At 52.4% G+C, this 22,766-nt stretch overlaps 1 protein-coding gene across 7 annotated transcripts in view; it reads left to right on the top strand.

Annotated features, from left to right (window-relative positions):
* HNRNPC (heterogeneous nuclear ribonucleoprotein C) overlaps positions 1-18,399 on the top strand; it is a 33,731-nt gene extending 15,332 nt beyond the window's left edge. For 3 of the 7 annotated variants that reach the window (XM_029077488.2, XM_029077487.2, XM_029077489.2), the window contains 7 exons: positions 2,082-2,352; positions 3,672-3,786; positions 4,379-4,426; positions 13,802-13,962; positions 17,412-17,525; positions 17,742-17,902; positions 18,007-18,399. In XM_029077488.2, coding sequence (XP_028933321.1) covers positions 2,112-2,352; positions 3,672-3,786; positions 4,379-4,426; positions 13,802-13,962; positions 17,412-17,525; positions 17,742-17,902; positions 18,007-18,090 — 924 coding nt within the window. In that variant the 5' untranslated portion in view covers positions 2,082-2,111 and the 3' untranslated portion in view covers positions 18,091-18,399. The remainder of the gene's footprint in view (positions 1-2,081; positions 2,353-3,671; positions 3,787-4,378; positions 4,427-13,801; positions 13,963-17,411; positions 17,526-17,741; positions 17,903-18,006) is intronic. The other 4 variants (XM_029077490.2, XM_029077492.2, XM_029077491.2 and 1 more) reach the window with 4 other exon arrangements.
* The last annotated feature ends 4,367 nt before the right edge of the window (positions 18,400-22,766 follow it).

Below are 22,766 nucleotides of genomic sequence, written 5' to 3'. Positions count from 1 at the left end.
ACAGTGCCCTCTGTGAATGGAAGAGATTTAACTACGCGACATTAAATCAAATCCTGGCGCTTCAGGGGTCCTGACTCCGGAGGCTTTTGGCTGCTGACCCCAGCTGAAGAGTGTGAGGAGACTCCCTCAGGCCAAAACCTGGCATGGAAAGGCTCTTGGTTGATCTTTAGGTCTTGAGGATTAGAAGGGCTCAGAGGAAAGTTGAGGCTACATCTTGAGTGTGAATAGAATCATTGTAGGGGAGGGAAAGAACATGCTACTCTACTATGTAGCGAGTAGATTCAGGACAGCGCCGTAATGCGTTGGAATATTTTAAAGCAAATCCTCATCAGAACACTCAGTGCATTGCGTTGCCCGGGATAAGTCTGTGTTGCCGGCTTCTAAACCATCCCTTTGAAGCGTCCAAGTTCTTTGAATGTGTTAAGGGGCAGAGAGACAGAGTTCCTTCCCCTTAATATCGGGATTTTCGTGTCCAGTGAGATCCTCCCTTTCCCTCATCCACCATGAGGTGGAGCGTTGTTTGGCAAGGCCTAGTTTAACACTAGCAATTTTAAATAAGCTGTGACAAGATCATCTGCTAGCAAATGACCAGGACTGGGTTTGGCAAAGAGGATCCTGTTCCTTGTGGGCTTCTAGTCTCCGGAGCCGTGGCCAAGAAGAATGGAGTGTATATAGATCCAAGCTTCCAGGTTGCTGGTGGGAGAGGAGCCCCTAGAAAGGGAGTCCCTGCTTCCCACCGACTGGTTTTTATTTGGGGTGACCGGAGAGAGAGAGAGGCAGCTTGTGCCCTGTAGCTTTTCCATATTGCTCTTAGGGATTTGGGGGTTCCGAACCCCCGGTCGTTGGCTGACGTGATGGGGTCGTGCCCTGCTTTTCTCTGTGTACATGTCTATGGGCTCGCTTCTTATCACAGTCAATCAGTTGGTGGTCTTTACTGAGCGTTTACTAAGAGCACTGTACTAAGCACGTGGGGGAGTGTCACAGCTCTCTAAGATGGTGGGGGATCGTGGAAGAAAAGCATTTGGCTTTCCCTGCATAGCGATATCTTTTTGTCCCCCGTGTTTGAAGCACTTATACTCACACTGGATTCCTGAGACAGGCCTGGGTTTTCAGATTGGTTCCAGAGCAGTCCATCATGAGTTGGCCGAAGTTTACTGACCGGTTGAAGTTGACGGGCCAAAATTTAATGAGTGGAAAAGATAGTTTCTCCTCCTTGATTTCATTCTCTCAGTGCACCGAGTAGTTAGCTGATTCATGTGCGGTTTTATCATCATCATCATCATCATCATCATTGAAGTAGGCCTTCTGTAGTCAGCACCCCTGTGGGCATGGGGCTGATCAGAGGCCCTTTCCTGTGCTAAAGTAGTCTGAGCCTTAGAGCCCTGGCTGGCTGCATTTGGTGTGGCCATTCCAACCGTATGTCTACAAAGGGCATACGGGCAAAAACTAAGTCTCCGTGGGAGAAGGAACGACATTGACAAACTTGTCCCTCCTGCTTTGCGGGAGTGGTTCAGGGTGCCCGCTCCCGAGCGAAAGGTGGAGCGAAAGTGCCGGGTGTGGAGGAAGTAGGTTTTTAAGAGGCCCTCGAAAAGGGGTTTTGGGGCGGGGGGAGGAGAGACAGAGAGACCAGGAAGCGGCCCTTCAGAAGGCATGGAGTTTGGAGCGAGAAATCTTGCCATGGGAGTGGAGGAGGAGTAAAAGGGAAGAGAGGATCCGAAGGCATTAAACTGAAAGGAGCTGAGATTACATCGAGAGCTTAACAAATGAGGAGGAATCTGGATGCTCTGGGGAGAGCCGTAGGCAGGCATCTGTGGAAGGGGGTGCTTGCGATCAAAGAAGACAGCAGGAAAGTAGAACAAGTAGAAAGAGAAGATTCCTAGAGTTAAAGGCCAGGAAGTCACGGACAGAAAATGGAGCCCATTCTCTTGCTGCTGCTGAATCACTCAAGCTCCAGACCATCCCCGAGGGGCAGCGACCACGTAGAATAAAGTGATTTAAGGGTGGGATTAGTTTAGCTGCTGACCTTCTTAAATGGTGATGGCCGTCTGTTTTGTTTTTCTTCCCTCTTCCCGCTCTCACAGTTTCGGGCGTGATCCCCGTCAGCCAGCGTCATGGCCAGCAATGTCACCAACAAGACAGACCCTCGCTCCATGAACTCCCGCGTCTTCATCGGGAACCTCAACACCCTGGTTGTCAAGAAGACCGACGTAGAGGCCATCTTCTCCAAGTATGGCAAGATCGTGGGCTGCTCCGTGCATAAAGGCTTTGCCTTTGTCCAGTACGTGAACGAGCGAAATGCCCGGGCTGCGGTGGCCGGGGAAGATGGACGGATGATTGCCGGCCAGGTGCTAGGTGAGCACGGGCTGGGACAGGGTGCCGCTACCCCGGGGGGGATTTCCTTGACCTTGTTTCTCGGGCCGCTTTTGTGGTACTAGGGTTCAGGCCCAGCCACCCTCTAGCGGGCTGCCAAATTAGGAGCCTCTTCCAGGGCAGACAGAGGAGCGAGATTGGCCAGGGACCACGGGTGCCCGCTTCCCAGGGCAGATGAGCCGTTCGGAGTGACGTGGCCCGACAGACCCTGGCCTAGGCCGAGCAGGCCGAACGGAGACAACTCTCCAGCCTCACGGCGAGTCACTTGCTCCGCTGCCCTGGGAGAGTATCGATCTACGTTAGGTAGCAGGAAAGAATGTTCAGGGTTTCTCGGGTTTGCTTTTGCTTGCCTGGTAAGTCTGTTGCGTGGGGCCGAGGGCGGCTCTGCCGGACCGTCCGTGAAGTGGGGCGGTTGTCAACTGTTGTTAGCTGGCACGGAAGCGGCCGCCTGCTCTTGCAGGACGGGTTGCCAGCCCCTGGGGCTCCGGGCTCTGTGCGGAGAACACCCCCTCCCACTACAGGAGTAGGAAGGCGGATGCTTTCCCCCGGGGTTGGGGTTGAGGAGATGGGGCACTGTCACCGACCTTCTCTTTCTCCTTGCCTGCTGCCCCAGAATCCTTTGCCTCTTCAGAGTGGAAAGGTGGGCAGACCACCTGTACCTTTACCTTCTTGCAGACCCTTAGTAGCGCTCAGTACGGTGCCTGGCACAGAGTAAGTGCTAAACAACTACCGTTAAAGAAAAAAGGCTAGGGGAGTAGGGGACAGAAGAGTACCGGATGGGGTGTTCTGCCAGTCTGTCTCGGGCCTCTGGAAACGTCCGAATGGATTTCCTGAAAAGGGGCCCCCGGGGAAAGCTAGAAAGGACTAGTGTAAAGTGAGAGAAGTTACACCAGCCAGATTGTGAGCCCTGAGTCACAGTTACTTTGTAATTGGGCAGCAGAGCTGAAGAGGTGATGTAGGCCGTGTTCCTCTATACCCAGAAATAGGAAGGAAGGGGGTGGGGCGGCGGGGGGACGGGACCCAGAACGAACAGAGTAGGGAAGGCACGAAGCAGAGCAGTTGGAGGGTTTTCATGAACGCCTCACAGCCAACACGAATGGCGTCTAAAGACGAGGCTTTTGTGTTTAGGTGAGGGTGGTAGAATATGACTCAGGGATATACCTGCATTTAGCTCTGGAAGCAGCCCACGTTGTAACGGCCCACTTGAAGACTTTGCCAGAAAGTCACGCGCCCTCAACCGAACGCTTCCGGGAGAAGACTCTTCCGGAGCAGAATGGTCACGCCTGCCTTATTCCTTTCAGATATTAATCTGGCTGCAGAGCCAAAAGTGAACCGAGGGAAAGCAGGGGTGAAGCGATCTGCAGCGGAGATGTACGGGTCAGTACCAGAACACCCTTCTCCGTCCCCTCTACTCAGGTCCGGAAACTTTATTATTTATAACTGAATTGCGTCCATCCATGGGCACCTTCTTCTCTCTCTGTTTTCTGGATGTGGGGAGGGCTGAATCAAGGCTGTTTGTGTGTGAACGTCTGTAGGAGTGGGTTTTTAGAATGCTCCAAGCCTCCTTTGCTCTACTGACACCCCTCCCCATCCCCGCCCCAGAAAAGATGGAAAGGATTCCCTGAGATGTTTTGTTGTTTTTGTTTATTTGTTTTAAGTGTCTCTTTGTTCTTTTAAGGAGGGTTGGAGATGTTTGGTCCTCGCAGGGAGCATGTGGTAGAACGGGAGGGGTGGTCGTGGGCAAGGGGTCTTTAGTTCGGTCCCACTTGCCAGCCGGCAGCCTTTTTATTCCTTCCCCGAGTCCGACCCCGGCTTGCCCTTCAGCTTTTGGGCTGGAGCTGTTTGGGAGGCAAGGAGCTCTAGACACGGCTTTGTCGGGGGGCAGTTGGGGGAGTGTGTTCTGTGCTAGTGCGACCGTCTGCTGTCCTTTGGGTCTCTTCCCATCTTCTGTTGTGACCTCATACCGTCATCCCCACGCTGACCCTTCTTTTGGGGATTTGTCTTTCAGCTCTTCTTTCGACCTGGACTATGACTTTCAACGGGATTATTACGACAGGTACGTGCAAAGGAGCCTGGAGTCTGTCCACATCCTGGTGCTCTCGATGAAATCCTAGTGCCCCCGGCTTCAAACATCAGAAGTTTTTTGGTTTTTTTCTCTCCCCCCCCCCCCATTTTTTATTATTCGATCCAATCATTCCCTTTAATCCGAGTAGCTTTCCAGAGAAAGATTTGTTAATGAAACATTTCAGGTGGACTGAGCGGACACCTCAGGACTTCATCATTTTCCTTTGTGTTCACTTGTCCGCAGTTAGTCGGCCACGGTGTTATCAGTTGGCTGGCTTTTAATTATCATGGTTCTAATACCGCCCGGCCGATCTATGAGCTCGATCTTCGTTTTGAACTGGGCTACGCCGATTTGGTGCCCTTTTGCATCCGCCGATGCTCGACTGCCTTCTCAGTTGCTCAGGCGGACTCCAGAGCCTCCTGCTTCTTCCAGTCAGGCCCAAAGTCTCCCCCACCCCCCACCATCTATTCCATCCTCCTGAATAATGGCGAAGCTATTAACGTCCTCTCGATGATAGCTGAGGTGTCGGCTCGGCCTTGCTCCTCGTTCAGAATCCAACAGTGGGAAGCAGTAGAATTCGGTAGGCTCATCCCTTTCTTCTAGGGATTATTCTCTGCTTTTCCACAGTTGAACGTCCGACTATTGTTTCCCAAGTGTGGCTCCACTGGGGGGGAAGCAGCGTGGCTGAGGGGAAAGAGCCCGGGCTTGGGAGTCAGAGGTCGTGGGTTCTAATCCCGGCTCTGCCACTTGTCTGCTGTGTGACCTTGGGCAAGCCGCTTCACTTCTCTGGGCCTCAGTGACCTCATCCGTAAAAATGGGGATTAAGAAATGTGAGCCCCACGTGGGACAGTCTGATTGCCCTGTACCTACCCCAGCGCTTAGGACAGTGCTCAGCACATAGTAAGCGCTTAACAAATACCATAATCGTTATTATTAGCGTAAAGACCCCGGGCGGGGAGTAAGAGGATCTGGGTTCTAATTCCGGCCCTGCCAGTTGCTAGCTGTGACCTTGGGCAAATCACTTAACTTCTCTGTGCCTCCGTTTCCTCAACTGTAAAATGGGGCTGCAGTTCCTGAAGAGTGTGAACCCCATGCGGAACAGGGACTGCGTCTGACCTAATTGCATGGTACCTACCCCAGCGCTTAGAGCAGTGTTTGACACTTAGTAAGGGCTTAACAAGTACCACAAAACCAATCGAACCAACCAGCCAAAACCGGGGTCCAAGTAATAAATGCTCTCCTTGAACATATAGACTTGTTAGCGATTAAGTCCTTATCTAATTTGTTTAGATGCCTTTTAAGTTTAAATTGGTCATCAGTGGCCCAATTTCAAAGGTGCCACAGCAGAAATGACGTGGCCTCCATAACAATAAATGGGCATCAGACCCTCTCTACTAGACTGCCTTAGGTGACGGGTGAAAGGCGCGTCTTCCCCCCCAGCTACTCCTTACTTTTAAGGCTTATGGATTCCTCTCTTCATTTGTCTTTCGCATTTGAAGCCAAACGATCCTAAGGTGTCATTTCTTTATATTTTTATTCGGTTCCTGCCAGCTTCCTTCTTAGCTCACTTAGCACAGCATTTTTTTGAACAGCTAAGAATTACAGGGTCGTCGTGTTCCCGGTCGAGAATCCCTGCTGTCTTCACTAAAATGAGGTCGCATACGCATCTAAGAAGGCAACACGTAACTGCCGCACACTGGCTTCGTTTTCTCCCTTGTGAAAGTAGCGGGCGGGTCGAGGGATCTGAAGAAAGTTGGGCAGCATTCTTGGCCAAGGTTGAAAACGACGGGGCCGAGCTTGCGGCGATAGTTTACCGTTAAAAGCTGCCAATGTCTTGGACTTGGGGAAGCGGGGCAGGGCCCGCCAGAACTGGGGTCGGTTTCGTATGCCGTTCCCCTCTTCTCACCCCGCGCCGCTTTTTGGGACTGGAGGAGACTGCAGTCAGGCTAAAGGGATGATTGGATCTCTCCGACCTTCTCAGAAATCAGATGCCTTGAAGGCTGTTTAGACAGTGAGCCCGTCATTGGGCAGGGATTATCTCTATCTGTTGCCGAATTGTCCATTCCAAGTGCTTAGTAAGTGCTCTGCACATAATAAGCGCTCAATAAATACTATTGACTGAATGAGTGGAGGAGGAAGAAGGTGCCCTGGAGGAGTGTTCTCTGAGGGAGAACAACAGGCCTCGCATCCCCTCCCCCCATATCCAAGTTTCCCACCTGCACTAGCTTCTGTGTTCGAAAGTAACCTTGGACTGAGGAGGAAGAGGCCCTGTCCCTGTCCCGGCCCTGACACTGAATTAGCAGCCTGAGCTTGGGCCAGCTCGATAAGGCTGATCAGCGGTGCTATTGTAATTTGTAGCTTCTACGTGCTGAAGTTCAGATGGGGGCCGCAGGGAGGAGGGTTGGTGTCCTTGAAGAACCAAGGACGTGTCTGGAGATCCCACGGTGGAGAATCCGGAAGGAACGGGGTGATGTGTAGGAAATGGCAGGGATCTCTAAGTAATCAAGTTTAGGTTAGTGGTGAGGGATGGACAGTGGCTCAGATCAGGTGGTGGAAAGGAGAGGAAGGTTTCCGGGGAGTCGGGGCTAGGATGAAGGAGAAGCACTTTGGTGGGGGGTTGGGTATGCTAGTTCCCCACCCCCCCCCCCTTCTCTCTTTCTCGCTCTTTTACCTCCATAAGTTTCCAAGGTCCCTCAGCTTTCACATGTTCACATTTCACATCTGGGGAGAGTGGAGAGGGATATACTGGAGAGCAGTATTGGGCATTTCAGTGACATAAATCAGTCCGGGCCCACAGCTCTTTTGGGATTCTTAGGCTGATGAACAACTCCGAGAGTTTCATGGTTCAGAGTCCGCATGAAAAGAGTTCCTCATTCCAGAATAAATCCCTGATGCCCCCAGTCACGTGACCCCACCCTCTAGTCAATTCCCTGGAAAGTAACGTTGCCCCCGAAAGTACAGTCTTCAAGCAGCATAGCATAGTGGATAGAGCGTGAGCCTGGGAATCAAAAGGTCGTGGGCTGTAATGCCGGCTCTGCCATTTGCTGTGTGACCTTGGGCAAGTCACTTCACTTCTGTGGGCCTCAGTCCCCTCGTCTGTAAAATGGGGATTGAGACTCTGAACCCCAAGAACTGTGGCCTACCCGATTTGCTTGTATCCACCCCAGCACTTAGTACGGTGCCTAGCACATAGAAAACGCTTAACAAATTCCATTGTTATCATTAGGCAAGACAGACTATCCTAGGTTATTACCACTGTAAACTCTGTTCTGTCTCCCCGGGGGCTTTGTTTCCGACAAGCCTCCGATAGGGAAATTTTGCACCAGCCTCACGCTCCCTGATCAGTACTGTGCATGTGTACACATCTGTCTTCCAACTTCACGACCGCCTTCTCTCCAAAATGCATAGTGAAGCCCGTCAGGGAGGAACCGAGAGTATTTATCCGTCAGATTTCTCTAGTCACCTTCTACCTTCTCCGCGATCATCTTCTGTCCTCTCCTGAAACAAAGCTTCTCTCCCCTTATTGGAAGAAGCCTGGAAACTTGTGCCCAGTGGTCCAGTTGTGTTAACCTGGGGAACTACTTCCCTCCGCCCCCCAGGCCCTGGATTCTCGTGAACTGGGCCAGCCCCACACGAGCCTTAATTGGGGCCTCATTTTTTGTGCCTCGGTGGGCAGGGCCCGGAATGGTGTGTCTCAAAGAGTTGCTGTAGTTAGTGTCAGAGGCTGTTCAGCGAATATCTCCGGACATCCTGCCCCCTCGTCCTCCCCCTTAATGGTATCTGTTAATCAATTATTGATATAACTAGGGAGTGTGCAATACAATCGCTTTGGCAGATAGATTCCCTGCCCACAATGAGCTAACATGCTCTTTCTCTATATCAAGCACCGTACCAGCACTGGGGTAGATACAAGATAAACAGGCTAGACGCAGTCTTAATCCCCTTTGTCAAGATGAGGTAACCGAGGCTCAGAGAAGTGAAGTGACTTGCCCACGATCACACAGCGTACAAGGGATGGGAGCCGGGATTAGAACCCAAGTCCTCTGGCTCCCCGGCCCGTGATCATTCCCCTGTGCCACACTGCTTTCCACCGTAAACTCGGATAGACGGAGTGGTCCGAGTGAACCTGGATGCCCTTCCTTTGGCTCGACGCTAGGCAGTAGCCAGGAGTCGGAGCCCTAAATGGGTTGGGTCCCGAGGACCCAACAACCCCCCAGTTTCAAGCCACTCCTGGGAGGGGCTGCCAGGCTTGTGGTGGGGGAAGGGGGGCAAAAAGCACCAAACGGTTCCTCGGTCTGGCACGAGCACCAGGACCTCCCCACAGAGAGCCACAGTGTGTGTGAGGGAAACTTCAATCCCCAATGGGTCAGCCCTGGAGAAAGCCCTGGAGTTTTTACTTTGAGCCACGTTCCCCAGCGTAACAGCCCTTCTAAAGGCACAGGCTGGGGGCACATTACAGTCATTTGCCATCGGGGGCTCCTCCCGAGCCCTCAATATCGTCGGGAGAGGTTATCTAGCTAATGCCATAACCCGCTTCTGGTCCTCCCCCTACCCGGAAGTGTTGATTTTTGCCTTTTGGACTGACTTGAGTGTTGTATTTTATTCATGTGATGCTTTAATCCAGTCAGTGCCTGGGCAAAGACGATATCTAGAAAGTAGGTAAATAAAGAGCGGAACTAGAGCACGACTGAAACGGCCGAGCCCTCGGAGGCGTTAGCTGAATTCTAAGATGGAATGCCTGGGAACTTGGTGGGGTCTAGCCCAACTGAGAACCTTCCTGACAGAATACAAGATTCTGCATCTCACATCTTTGAGCACTCTGTCATTTAGTGGAATTCATTGAGCACCTACTGGGTATAGAGCATGCACTAAGGGCTTGAGCGGGTGCGGTGGATAGTAGACATGAGCCCCGCACTCGCAGAGCCTGCAGTCTAGCAATTCCAACGTAGTAACATGCCTCAGTAGTGTTTATTGAGCTCTTAACTGTGGGCAGAGCAGTGTACTAAGCGTTTGGAAGAGTACGCTCTGAGTCGGTAGACGTGTTCCCTCCCGAGAAGGAGCTTACAGTCTAGAGGAGGAGCTTGGAGGGTTCGCAGTATTAAAATAATCCCTATGGACCTGAGCCTTCCAAATCGATTCTCCGTGGATGGAGGTAACCGAGCCCCTCAAAGACTCTTGTAACCTGGTAGGTGTCCAGGGAAAATCAGACTGGTTCAGAATTTCCTCCTGTATGTGAAGTCTTTCAAAATAAGAAGCATCATGACCTAGTGGATAGAACCCAGGCCTGGGAGTTAGAAGGACCTGGGTTCTATTCCCACTCCCTCCCCTTGTCTGCTGTGTGACTTCGGGCAAATCCCTTAACTTCTCTGTGTCTGTTACTTCACCTGCAAAACGGGGATTAAGACTGTGAGCCCCATGTGAGACATGGATTGTGTCCACCCTGATTAGCTTGTATCTAACCCAGTGTCTAGTGCACTGCCTAGCTCATAGAAAGCCCTTAACAAATACCATTTAAAAAATAGAAGATGGACATCTTAAGTTGCACGAAGAGAATAGAGGAGAAGACTGTTCTGTAAAGCAGCAGTAATCACAACAATCACTCATTCTTCTCGACCCTTCCTCAGCCTCCCCGAGGCTGGCATGTAATGCTTAACAAATACCGTTTTTTGTTGGTTTTTTTTTTTAAATGGACAGTTAACAGATGGGGCTTATGTTATACAGATGTAGGGAGTATGTTCCCTGGGGAAATCACTGCTTGCCGTCCTAGGGATGAGAGCGGCAGACCGGTGTGTGGGACGGGGAGATCGTGGCTTGAAGGTATATCCAGGCCATGTTCTACATGAACGGCTTAGACCTCTCCCATCCCCTCAAAAGGTTGAGACCTCAGGGCAGGCACTGGCCTGGAAACTACCAAGTGGGGACACATTCATCAACCAAGAGGCACTTTCAGTTTGGTTTAAAATCGACTCGGAAGAGGGCATTCAGCCTGGCAGATGCCTACTCTCCGCTAGGCGGGGAATACCAATAATCCGACTCCAAACTAAAATGTCACCCAAGTCCTAATTGGGAGATGAGAGAGAAAGTCATCAGCATCAGGGGATTTGATCTCCGGGCCCTGGCAGCTGCTGTAAGAAGTCGGCTTTGACCAGGCCGTGGGGAATGAGGAGAAATGGCTTAAGCGATTCTGGTTTGTCTCCTTGTTGGAACCAGCTAGACATTAATGGCCCCATCAGTCTGGTGACTGAGATGCAACTCAACTTTCAGTTGTGTCCAGACCCTCGCCTACATTTCCACAGCCTGGCTCCTGAGCAGATTGAGGTTGTAGGAAGGCTGAATAGAAGCAGCTCATTTTCATTTGAAAGGTGTGGAACTTAAGTGGAAACATTTGGACTCTTTAGTGTCCCACAAAATGGGGGATTAAACCTGCCATCTACACCAGCCTTTTAAATGCCATCTAAGACCTCGACCCCCTGATATTGGCCCCCCAGGAACACAGAAGGCAGACTTACCAATCAGCCACCTAGAAATTTTCAGGTCCGCGTCAGTCCTCCTGCCATCTACAAGTTTCAGACGCAGTCAGTTGCCCTCTAACATGGCGGCTGTGTTCTCGCCAGGCCTGGCCTTTAACACCCTTTCTGGGAAAACAGATCGTACTTCAGTCCCACCCCAAGTTCTTACTTTAAGCCTTCCAGAGGGCCACTTCAAATTTCAACATTCTCTCTCTCTCGCCCTGCTCCCTCCAAAAGTCATCTTAAGATCATCCGCTCAGTGGAGGCCAAAGCTTTTTGTAGACAGGGTTATGGGGCTTAGAGCAGCCAGGCAAATATTTGACATCATTGTACTGGGGTAAGCTTAGTCCAAAGGATTATGTTGAAATAGTTCCAGATGTATCCCTTACCGCTTCCAGCAGGCGGGACCTATCCTTGGAGGCCACATTAAGGTGCCCCCCCCCCCTTTTTTTTCTGGGATAGGTACGAGTTAATTAGGTAGGACACAGTCCCTGGTTTGAACAGGGCTCACAGTAGAGGAGGGAGAGTGGGTATTTTATCCCCATTTTACAGTTGAAGAAACCGAGGCGCGGAGACGTGATTTGCCCAAGTTGATTTAGAAAGCGGTTGGCAGACCTGGGATTAGAACCCAGGACCTTTGACTCAGGCCCATGCTCTCTCTCCGCTTCTCTGATAAGGGGCCGGGCCATTGCAGTCTGAGGAATGTCCCCATTAGCGAGATCTGCGGGTCAGTCCTCCACCAAAAGCTTAACCGGGCATTTCTGCCTGGAGGCAAGCGTCTCTGAAGAGTCGGGACTAATTTAGGCCTCCTGGTATCTCTAGCACTGAGTCCTGAGTTAACCCCGGACCTGCTGCCCCCCCTCCCCAAAGGCTGGGATTTCCCCAGGCTCTTTGAAGAGCGGAGTAAGGAGGTCTGTTAGTATTGAGAGGTAGGCCAGCACCCTCATCGCCAGGGTTCACTCACCTTTTCCTTGATTTCTCCAACGGAATTTATTTAATGCCGGGCCATAGCAGTAAGGCCGGGTTCCTCTTCTGGAAATAGCAGGAGACCGATGTTTTCCCCCTTTATGGGGCTCACGTCTCCATTCCGCTCCCTGTGATGTGCACTGGCGTTAGCTAGAAATGTGATTTGGGGAGTGTGGACGCAGCGTGGCGGGGCCGTGCGTTTTGCCACGGGGTCTGTTTTGGGTGATCGAAAGAGTATAGAGTGTTCAGAGGGGCTGATGTCTTCCTACATGTCTTAAGAGCACCAGTGCACTCTAAATTCAGGGAAAGGCATTGGTTCCCACAACCAAAAGGCTGATGGCTGCTCCAGGCTGTCCGCAGGACAGTAGACCATCCGAGCTGGGCTCTGGTAATTTAGGGATCAGGGGAGGGGGCCGTGCTTGCAACGACTCTTGGTGAACCAGAGTGGAGGAGGAGGAATCACCTCAGAACGGTTGACCCTCAATTTAAAGTGAGCCACGAGGCAAAGGACAGGATTTTAAAAGGAGGCTGACAAAGGACACGGCATCCCATGGTGACGGTGAATGGACGGCTCCCTTTTTCCATTGTGGAGTGTCCATTTGCAGGAATGATCTTATTCCAGGAAGGCACAAGTGAGAGAATTAAGTGGGAGCACCATCCCCTCCGTTTCACATGGAATTTGGAAATCTCCGTGCCATCAGCCGGTGGTATTTATTGAGCGCCTGCTGAATGCTAAGCACCTCACTCAATGCTTGGGTTAACCCAGCAGAAGTAAGGATCCTGGCCCAAACCTAGCCTAAGATCAACTGCCTTCCCTGGGGCCTTCAGGAAGAGAGTGGGAGTCACAGAAAGATACAGAGAAGATATTGGGAGGAAAGAGAAATATGCAAATGGACCCTTTAGAGATGACAGCCACACTCATCTCGAAGGAAGCACACCGATGCCCAAATGGTTGGTTTGTGGGGAATTAGGCCAACGGGGAAGGACAGGGCCGTATGCAGGTTGAGTACTAATTCAGGCCTCTCGAGCCGGTAATTGTGCCGGTGGAACGCTAATTGGGAAAGGTGGAGAAGCACTTCTCAAAAGTGCTAATAGCCCTCCCGACCCGCTGCCGGAAATCTGTTTCTGAAATCAAGTGGCTCTCACAGCATTTGGAATTGTAGTTTAAGCAGGTTCCCTCCTGTCACTCCCTCGCACTCAGAATTTCATTGAATTTTATTGGCTAAATATTGTTTTGAAATTTTGATTAGGTTTTCCATTTTAAGTCAGACCTCTGTTGTAAAGCAGCCTAAGCAGTAGCACCCCGAACTCTTGCCCGTTGAGACCCCCTGCCCCAACTTTTCTCCTCTTTACAAGCAAGAGCTGTAGAAGGGGTGGTGGGCTCAAGGCAGGAATATATACCACTCCCCTCTCCCCATCTGTGACTCGGGTGGGTGGCGTGGGGAGGTGAATAGATGGGGATCGCTCCTCTGCCCCTCCTCCCGACGCCTTCACAAGTAGCCCCTCTGGCTGCCCTCCGAGGGCTGTCATCCACCGGACCGTGAAACAGGTCTGTGGGAGGTTGAACGGAAGGAAGGTGTGGCCAGCGGAGTGACTGGGATGGCGACAGGTGGCCCGCGGCATAGGAGGTGGTGAATGGAGTCCATTCTGGAATGTCCTTATGGTGGGGGTGGTCTTCCGTGTGGGCCGACTCTTGGTCTCAGGACAGTATACCTGGGTGTAGTGAACTACCCGAGGCCAGCCGGAAAAGCTGGTAAAAGTTTTACCGGTCACCGGCTGAAATTTGTCCCCGGGGGTCATTTCTCGGGACCGAATGTCTAAATTTGGTCCCCCTGAAGGTAATGCCTGAACTCCTCTCGGCTGGGGTTTAAAGTCCTTTTTCCTCCTCTAGGATGTACAGCTACCCAGCCCGGGTCCCCCCACCCCCTCCCATTGCCCGCGCTGTGGTGCCCTCCAAGCGTCAGCGTGTATCAGGGAACACCTCCCGCCGGGGCAAGAGCGGCTTCAACTCCAAGAGCGGACAGCGGGGATCTTCCTCCAAATCCGGGAAATGTAGGTATCGCCAGCCACCGGCTCCCCTCACCCGCCGCGGCGCCTGGGTCGACGTACACGGGGGAGGGAAGACGTCGAGTTGGGTGGAAACACCAGTTTGGCACTCTCCCTCCCGTCCCTCTTTGAATCCGTTGTCCTGCCCAACTTCTGTCAGCTTTGCAGCTCTCCCGGAATGTATTGGCGTTCTTTCTTAAAAGAAAGAAGTCTTTAATACCCGCAAGGGGAGAGGGAACTTTTTTCTTTTCCTCTTTAGGGTTGTGGTGATGCAGTTGAATTTCTATGTGCTGCACTTAGAGGAGAGGAAAGGAAAGAAGCAGCAGACTCAGAAATAAGGGAATATAGGTACAGCAGGATCTAGGAGTAGTGGGCGACTCTCCTGGGCGCGACCGCCTCAACAGGGAAGTGGTTGCCCAAGTTGGCTGGCGTGTCCGCCACTGCTGATGGGTCAGGGCGGGCAGAGCTTCCTCCCTTGGCCTTCGCTGTGGGGACTGGTTTTGTTTTCCGCTGTTTCCCTGGCAACTCTGACTTCGCCAGCTTACGGGGAAGCCATCGGGCCATGATACCAAGCAGACAGTTTTCCTTCTCCCTGGCATTCCCCGGCATTACGGCCGCCCGTGTGGATGGATACAGCCGATCTTAGGCCATTCTTCTCGGCGGCCCGCCCCGTTTTCAGACAGTCGGCAACCACCCCTGCTCCCCTCACCACCGCCTGTGTTGTTTCCAGCCGTACAGAGCTCTCAAGACTTAATGGGACTCTAGGCCAAAATTCATCCCACAAAAAATTGATGGGCAGATCCGCAAGCACTGTATTTCTAAAGCCAACATTTTGACCCAAGCGATCCAGTCGCCTCTGCCCCTTCCCCAACTCCCCTTTCGAAGATGGGTGGTATGTCAGAGCCTTGGCTGCTGACCTAGGGGCTGACGAGAGTTGCGGCCTTCCCACTCAGGGAATAGGTTTCGGTAGGTGCCTGTTAACTGTGGTATGGAGATGGCTACCCTGGCACAATAAGCAAATCCTCCACTTGCCCACTGCCCCGCCCCGTGCTAGTTCTGAAGGCTGTGAATTACTGGTGTCGAAGGCCTTTCTTTCCAAGTGGCTTTGGAGAGTGGAGACATCCTGTCACGGTGGCCCCGTGGAGGAGAAACAGATGGAATACCTGACGGTGTTCTAGATAGGAGGAGGAAAGGTGGGGGGTGGGTGGGAGGAGGTAGAAACCATAAGGGTAAGGCAGGAAAACGTAGGGACATCTGTCAGCAACTCCCCCGCTGACTTCTCCTCCCGGAATCCCGACTGCTCACATCCCTCTCCATACTTCCCATCTACTTGGCATTTCTGCGTAGAGTAGAACTCGGAAGCCATATGGCCGAGCCAGATTTGACCTTACGGCTCATCAGAGTGGGGAAGAGAAGTGGAGATGGTGCACCGGAAAACAGCCTCCTATTGGAGCTAGAGTCGGCGTTGGGGCCCGAGCGTACCGGGCCCGAGAGAACTGCCGGGGTTGGGCGGGCCCCAGCGAGAAAGCCCGACCGGGACGGGTCTTCTTCCTATGGTGTCGGTCCGCCCGGCCTGCTTGCCTGCCTTCTTCTCCCTCCCCCCGTGCTGCTTCTCAGCTTGACAATCTAGACCACGTCCCCCCGTGTCCCTCCGTTCCCCCTCAGCCTTGGCAGGAGATGGCTGCTTTCGGAAACAGCTGCCCCAGCCTTCTGTGTGTACAGCTTGGTCCCCTCTGTTTACCTCCTGGCCCTCTACTTACCTCCTGGGGTTGGAGAGGCCACAAGCGACCCCCTGGAATGGCGTGATTGTTTAGGACATGAGCACCGGACCGCTCTGAATGTACAGTGGAGGGAGAAGCCCAACTTCTCAGTCCCCTTTTGGCTTATAGGGTCACAGCTAGCCTATCTTAACCTCTGGGGGCTAGAGCAGCGTGGTCGGAGTTGACCCTGACCCTGTGTAAATGAAACCTAGTAGGAGGAGCTGAGCCTGCTACGAGTGGGTAACCAGGTGGGAGGTATCCTCCGGTCACTGGAATTTATTGAGCGCTTACTATGTGCAGAGAACACTGCACTACGCGTTTGGATACACTACATTACGATGGGATTTTTTTGGTTGGTTTTTTAATAATAATAATAATAATAATGTTGGTATTTGTTAAGCGCTTACTATGTGCAGAGCACTGTTCTAAGCGCTGGGGTAGACACAGGGGAATCAGGTTGTCCCACGTAGGGCTCACAGTCTTAATCCCCATTTTACAGATGAGGGAACTGAGGCACAGAGAAGTTAAGTGACTTGCCCACAGTCACACAGCTGACAAGTGGCAGAGCTGGGATTCGAACTCATGAGCCCTGACTCCAAAGCCCGTGCTCTTTCCGCTGCGCCACGCTGCTTCTCTTTTATGGTTTTGTTAAGCGCTTACTACGTGCCAGGCACCGTACTGAGCACTGGAGTAGATGTAGATGGATCAGGTGGGACACGGTCTTCATCCCCATCTTACAGATGAGGTAGCCGAGAAGTGAAGCGACTTGCCCAAGGTCACCCAGCAGACGAGTGGCCGAGCCGGAGATTGGGACCCAGGTCTTTCTGACTCCCGGGCCCGTGCTCTATCCAATAGGCCACACTGCTTCTCGGTAGGCGGGATTCCTGCCCACGATGAGTTCGCAATCTACAGGGATAGAGTTGTGAGGCAATTCCAGCTGGCGGCTTATAGTTCTCTCTGCTGCTAGAGATTCTGCGCGGCTGAGCACGGGCAGGTCCTGTCGCGGTCCGAGCCGAACTTGGGAGCAGCCCGCAGCCGAGCCGGGCCAGTGCTCGGCAGGTTCCAGCTGCTAGGAGGAAGGCCGGGAGCCCTAGTGGAAGGAGCACGGGACCGGGACTCAGGGGACCCAGGGTCTAATCCTAGCTTCGCCACTTGCCTGCTGCCGGGTGACCTTAGGCGAGTCACGTGACTTGGCTGTGCCTCAGTGACCTCTCCTATAAAACGGGGGTCTGATGCTTGTTCTCCCTCCTGCTTCAACCGTGAGCCCTTCGAGGGGTGGGGACTTTGTCCGATCTGCACGTACCGTGTCTGTCCCGGCGCTTAGTACGGTGCTTGGCACGGGGTCAGCGCTTGACCAAGACCCCAGAACCAGGCAGAGCTTTTCAACCGTGACTTTACTCGTCACGGTTCCCCGCTGCCCCTCGGGGCGCCCCGCGTTGCCGTTCGCAGAGCCTCGGCGCTCCCGGCCGATACGGTTGCCGCCGCCAAACCTCCGGACCGGTATGGTGGGCGCAGTTGACCGGATCTTTATCCCCCGGCCTGGATCTGGTCGGCGGCTCCGTTGCCTTCTGCGGCGCCCCGTGGGGAGTCGGGGGGGGGGGGGGGGGGGCGCCCTGCCGAGCACCGCCCCGGCTAGGACCGGGCTCCGCGGCACAGCCCCGCGTCTCACCCGGCTCCTGTCTCGTTGGGTTTTAGTGAAAGGCGACGATCTTCAGACCATCAAGAAAGAACTGACCCAGATCAAGCAGAAAGTGGATTCCCTGCTGGAGAGCCTGGAGAAGATCGAGAAGGAGCAAAGCAAACAAACGGGTAAGCGGCCGGGGGGGCGCCCAGGGGGCCGGGGCGGGGCGGGGGGGGACCCAGGGGGCCAGGGGCGGCGGAGGGCGCGGCCCGCAGGTGGAGGCTGGAAGGGGGAAGGACCCTGGTTTAGGCCCGTGCTGCACTGGTCAGAGCTCTAGCTGGGGTTTGTCTACGCCCCGTGGACATTACTTGCCCCCCAGACGGACTTGTCCTTCTCATCCCCAGTAGAGATGAAGAATGATAAGTCAGAAGAGGAGCAGAGCAGCAGCTCCGTGAAGAAAGATGAGACTAATGTGAAGATGGAGTCTGAGGGGGGTGCAGAGGACTCAGCTGAGGAGGGGGACCTACTGGATGATGATGATAATGAAGATCGGGGGGATGACCAGGTGAAAACCATGGGAAGGAAAGAGAAGTGGTGGCGGCGGGCGGGGCCGGGACCCCCGCCGGCGGACCCCTAACGCCCCCGCGCTTTTGTGTCTGTTTCTCGCAGCTGGAGTTGATCAAGGATGATGAGAAAGAAGCGGAGGAAGGAGAGGATGACAGAGACAGCGCTAATGGCGAGGACGACTCTTAAGCACATAGTGGGGTTTAGCACTCTTGTCCGGTTTATTTCCTTACCTAGGCGCTCGTCTGAGATGGAACCACCATGAATCCTCTCCCGTAGTATCTTCCCGGCACACGCTCACTGTTCTCTGCCCCTTCCCTACCCCTATCCGCCCCCCCGGCCCCCGCCCACGTTCACGAATTCTTCTGCCCTGCGCCTAGCCCTCTTCCCACCCTCCTCCTCCCAAGTAGTTATGTTAAGTCCCCTGTAATTTTGCTCTTTTAATTTTGATACCTCTTTATGACTTAACAATAAAAAGGATGTATGGTTTTTATCCTCCGTCTCCGAAGGAATCTCTTGTCGGGCAGGGAACGCCGGCCTCCCCTCCATCCATGCGGGAGCACCGGGGCCGAGTCCCCCCCCCCCGCCCTTGAGCCCCCGGAGCTCCGAGGGCCGGGCGTGGACGGACGGCTAGCTAGTCGCCTCCTTCCCCAGCCGGCACTGCCGCCCCGGGGGTGCCCCTCGGAACAATCAATGTACGCCGTGTGTTTTGTGAACCACAGTTGGAAGCAGAAATGCATAAAAAGGTATATCCTCCCAGAAGATCAACTAATGTGTTTTCCTTTTTTTTTTTGCACCACCTAAGCTTTGTTGTCCTAGCCGGGTACTGTGGGTTATTTTTGTGAACAGCCTGATGTGTTCGGGTCCTTTATTCTCAGAACAATAAAAAAAATTTCTAATTGAGTCAGGAATTTGGAACCCTCCTCCCTGCTAATCCCCATTTTATATAGATACATTTTTTTTTAACCTTTCAACTGTTGGTTGTAAATTATCTAGTTTACTTTCAGTTCTGCAGTGGTGGTAGTGGGCATCTTTGAACCTGGAGATGTCTTATAAAGGGCCGTGGCTTAGGACAGTTACACCGTGGCTTTATCCTTATCACCGCACGAACGGTTGGAGGAAACCTCGCCGCACACAATCCATCCACGTCCTTCCTGACTCTTGCCTCCGGCCCTACGACCACCTACCCATCTTGAGTTGGCTGGGGAGCGAGGGTGGACACGCGAGGGGCCGCTGAATTGGCCGCACACCCATCCTTTCCTGTCCCCTCGCACGTTCTTCTCGGATTGATTCCGGCCACAGTCCCTCTGTTCCCTCCCCCTGAACAAAACTTCCTGTCTGAAGCATTCCTGGGTGCTCGCCCAAGACGTATTCTCCTCGAGGCCCACCCAGGACCCCCGTCCACCCTTGGGGCTGGCTCCTCTCCATCTCTCCCCTCGTCAACGGCAACCAGTCCTGTTTCCTTTCCTCAGCCGTCCCTGGATCCCCGTGATTGTTCTCACTTCCCGGGGAAGCAGGAGTAGGCTCCTTTAACTTTCTCTGCTCCAGAGCAGCACTGGCGAGCACACGCGGGCGGGTCGTTGACCTGGTAGCTAACAAGCCTGGGTGACTGCGGGGGTGAGGGTCCCGACGACCAAGCCGTGGCGACGTTTCGAAATTCCGATCCGCTTCCTTTGTGGTGGACTCAAAGCTCTGCATCTGCAGCCAGAGAAATTACCAACATAAAATCAATATTTTGTTGGCCTTTGTCTTGGCAGGAGACGTGGCCGACAGCCTCCAACCTCTAGCAGACTCCGTTACGGCGGTGTTAAAGCACCTACTGTGGGCCGAGCACTGTGCTTCGGATATGAGATAATCATATCTGACTCGGTCCCTCTCCTCCACGGGGCTTTCGGTCTAGGTGAAGATGGTTTGGAGGAAAGAGCTTGGGCCTGGGTTCTAATCCTGCATATGTCACTTCTCTGCTTCGCGATCTTGGGCGGGGTGCTTAACTTCTCTGCCCGTTTTCTATAAAATGCGGATGCACAGCCTGTTCTTCCTTTTAAGACTGAGCCCCATGAGGGACAAGAGACTGTCCTGCCTGATTAGTATCTCCCCTAGTGATTAGTGATAAAAACAATAATAATGGTATTTGTGAAGCACATGTGGCAAGCACTGTTCAAAGTGCTAGTGTAGATAGAAGGTTATCGAGTTGGAAGAGTCCCTGTCCCGTGTGGGGCGCCCACTCTTAATCCCCATTTTACAGATGAGGTAACTGAGGTACCAAGAAGTGTAGTGACTTGCCTAAGGACACACAGCAGACAGGTAATAGGGTTTGGGATTAGAGCCCAGGTCCTTCTGGCTCATGGGCTCACAGACTATCCACTGTGCCGCGTGTTTGGTACCGAGTAAGCACTTAACAAATATTACTATTAGATGCCTTTCTGTGTAATCTAAGCACTTCCTATGTGTCAAGCACTGTTGAAAGCACTGGGGTAGATAGAAGTTTATTAGGCCGGTACAGTCGCTGTCCGCCGTGGGGCCCACGGTCAAGTAGGAGGGAGAACAGGTACTGAATCCCCATTTTGCAGTTGAGGAAGCAGAAGTTAAGTGACTTGTCCGAGGTCACCCAGCAGGCAAGTGGCAGAGCCACATTAAAACCCCGGCCCTCGGGCTCCTAGGGCCGTCGTGCCAGATCCTCTAGGCCACGTCCTTCTTGCAGAGCCATCGTTTCCAAGGATACGCAACTATCACCGCTCTCCTGGGTTCCCTTCCAGGGTAATTCTGAATGTAAAGATCTCAAGGTAATATCCTGATATTCTTGTGTCTTTCCAGGAATTTCTTAGATGGGGGAAAAAGTCAAATAGCATAGGCTTTACTGTGTTCATTTCTGCACCTGCCTGAATCCTAAGCCCTTGTTTTTGGACAAAGCTGTAACATCTCATTCTCATTGAAGCCGCTGGTCATTGGTCTCTCCGGCTCTTCAGCCCTGCTCTGCTTGTTTCCACCTCCCTTCATGCCTAGTGCATGTGAAAAGTTGGCATCCTTCCAATTAATAGTATTTATTGAGCACTTCCTGTGAGCAGAGCACTGTACTAAACACTTGGGTGAGTGCAGTAAAGCAGAATTGCTAGACGTATCCTAAGAGCACTTCCAGAGCTCCTTTTGGAATCACACTCCCTATTCCCCACAGCCCTCTGGATCACTCCGATAGCAACTCTTTTTATTCGTTCAATCGTATTTATCGAGCGCTTACTATGTGCAGAGCACTGTCCTAAGCGCTTGATGGAAAATACAATATAACCAATATAAAAAGCACTGGGGAAATGCAATATAACCTGGTTAGTATTTATTGAGCACTCACCGTAGAGCACTGTCCAAACTCCTTGGGAGAGTAAAGTAGAATTCACCACCACCTTAAGGAACCGACAATCTTCCTGTCTTGTGAGAAACTGGCTGTGTTGTCCCAAAGGGTGGTGATACTGAAGTTAACTCGGCAGAAGCGGTTGATGGATGGCGTTTATTGAGCACTTACTGTGTGCGGAACATTGTACTGAGCGTTTGGGCGGACAACAGTGTTAGCAGATGAGACACCCCCACACTTTCAAGGAGCTTACAGTCTAGCTGAGGAAGCAAACGGAAGACATTCCCACTTGGGGAAGCAATCAAGTTTCAAGACACGTAAGTGTCGTGGAGGTGGAAAGTGAGGTAAGTTATTATTTATATTTATTATTTATCTGTCTATATTAATGTCTATCTCCCCCTCTAGACTGTGAGCTCGTTGTGGGCAGGAATGTGTCTGTCGTTATAGTGTGCTCTCCCAAGTGCTAAGTGTACAGTGCTTTGCACACGGTAAGCGTTCAATAAATATGATTGAAGGAATGAACTAATGAAGTTACCTAAGTGCCAAGCAGGTATGGACACAAGTGATGCAGGCCCAAAATCGGGGGACCTGGGCTCTAATTCTGCCTCTGCCATTTGACCTTGGTCAAGTCACTTCTAAGTTAGTTACCTCATCTGTAAAATGAGAATTAAGCCTGTGAGCCCCACGTGGGACAGGGATTGTGTCCACCCTGATTATCTTCTAACCCAGCATTTAGTACAGTGCCTGGCATCTAGGTGCTTAGTGAACACCATTTCTAAAACATGGTATTTAATCCTCATTCACAGATGAGGAAACAGAAACCCAAAGAGGTTAAATGCTTTGCCTAAGTAGCACACAGCTCGCAAGTAATAATAATAATAATGTTGGTATTTGTTAAGCGCTTACTATGTGCAGAGCACTGTTCTAAGCGCTGGGGTAAACACAGGGGAATCAGGTTGTCCCACGTGGGGCTCACAGTCTTAATCCCCATTTTACAGATGAGGGAACTGAGGCACAGAGAAGTTAAGTGACTTGCCCACAGTCACACAGCTGACAAGTGGCAGTGGAGCCGGGGTCAGAACTGGGTTCTCACTCCCTGTCCTACCTATCTCATACCATCATCGTCACGTTTCGATCCGTAATTATTTATATTAACGTCTGACCCACCCCCCTCGACTGAAAGCTCTTGACCTTTCTGGAGTTCCGAGCCCCATGTGGGACATGGATTGTATCCAGCCTGATTATCTCGCATCTACTCCGGCGTTCAGTAAAGTTCCTGGCACATAATGAGCGTTAAACAAATACCATTTCACCTGCCAAAAATTTTTTTTTTTAACAATCCCTTCTGCCCCACCGGAGGAATCGTTTCTCCTGAATGAACCTGAGGGGGTGTCGTTCTGCCGAGAGCCACCAGGTGGCGGTAAATTGCATTGATGATGACGGCGGTATTCGTTAAGCGCTTACTATGTGCCAAGCACTGTTCTAAGCGCTGGGGGGATACAAGGTCATCAGGTTGTCCCAC

This window comes from Ornithorhynchus anatinus, chromosome 13 (assembly GCF_004115215.2).
Source record: "Ornithorhynchus anatinus isolate Pmale09 chromosome 13, mOrnAna1.pri.v4, whole genome shotgun sequence".
Taxonomy (NCBI): domain Eukaryota; kingdom Metazoa; phylum Chordata; class Mammalia; order Monotremata; family Ornithorhynchidae; genus Ornithorhynchus; species Ornithorhynchus anatinus.
The sequence above is the reverse complement of the archived record's forward strand: the minus strand, read 5'-3'. Positions and strand labels throughout refer to the sequence as shown.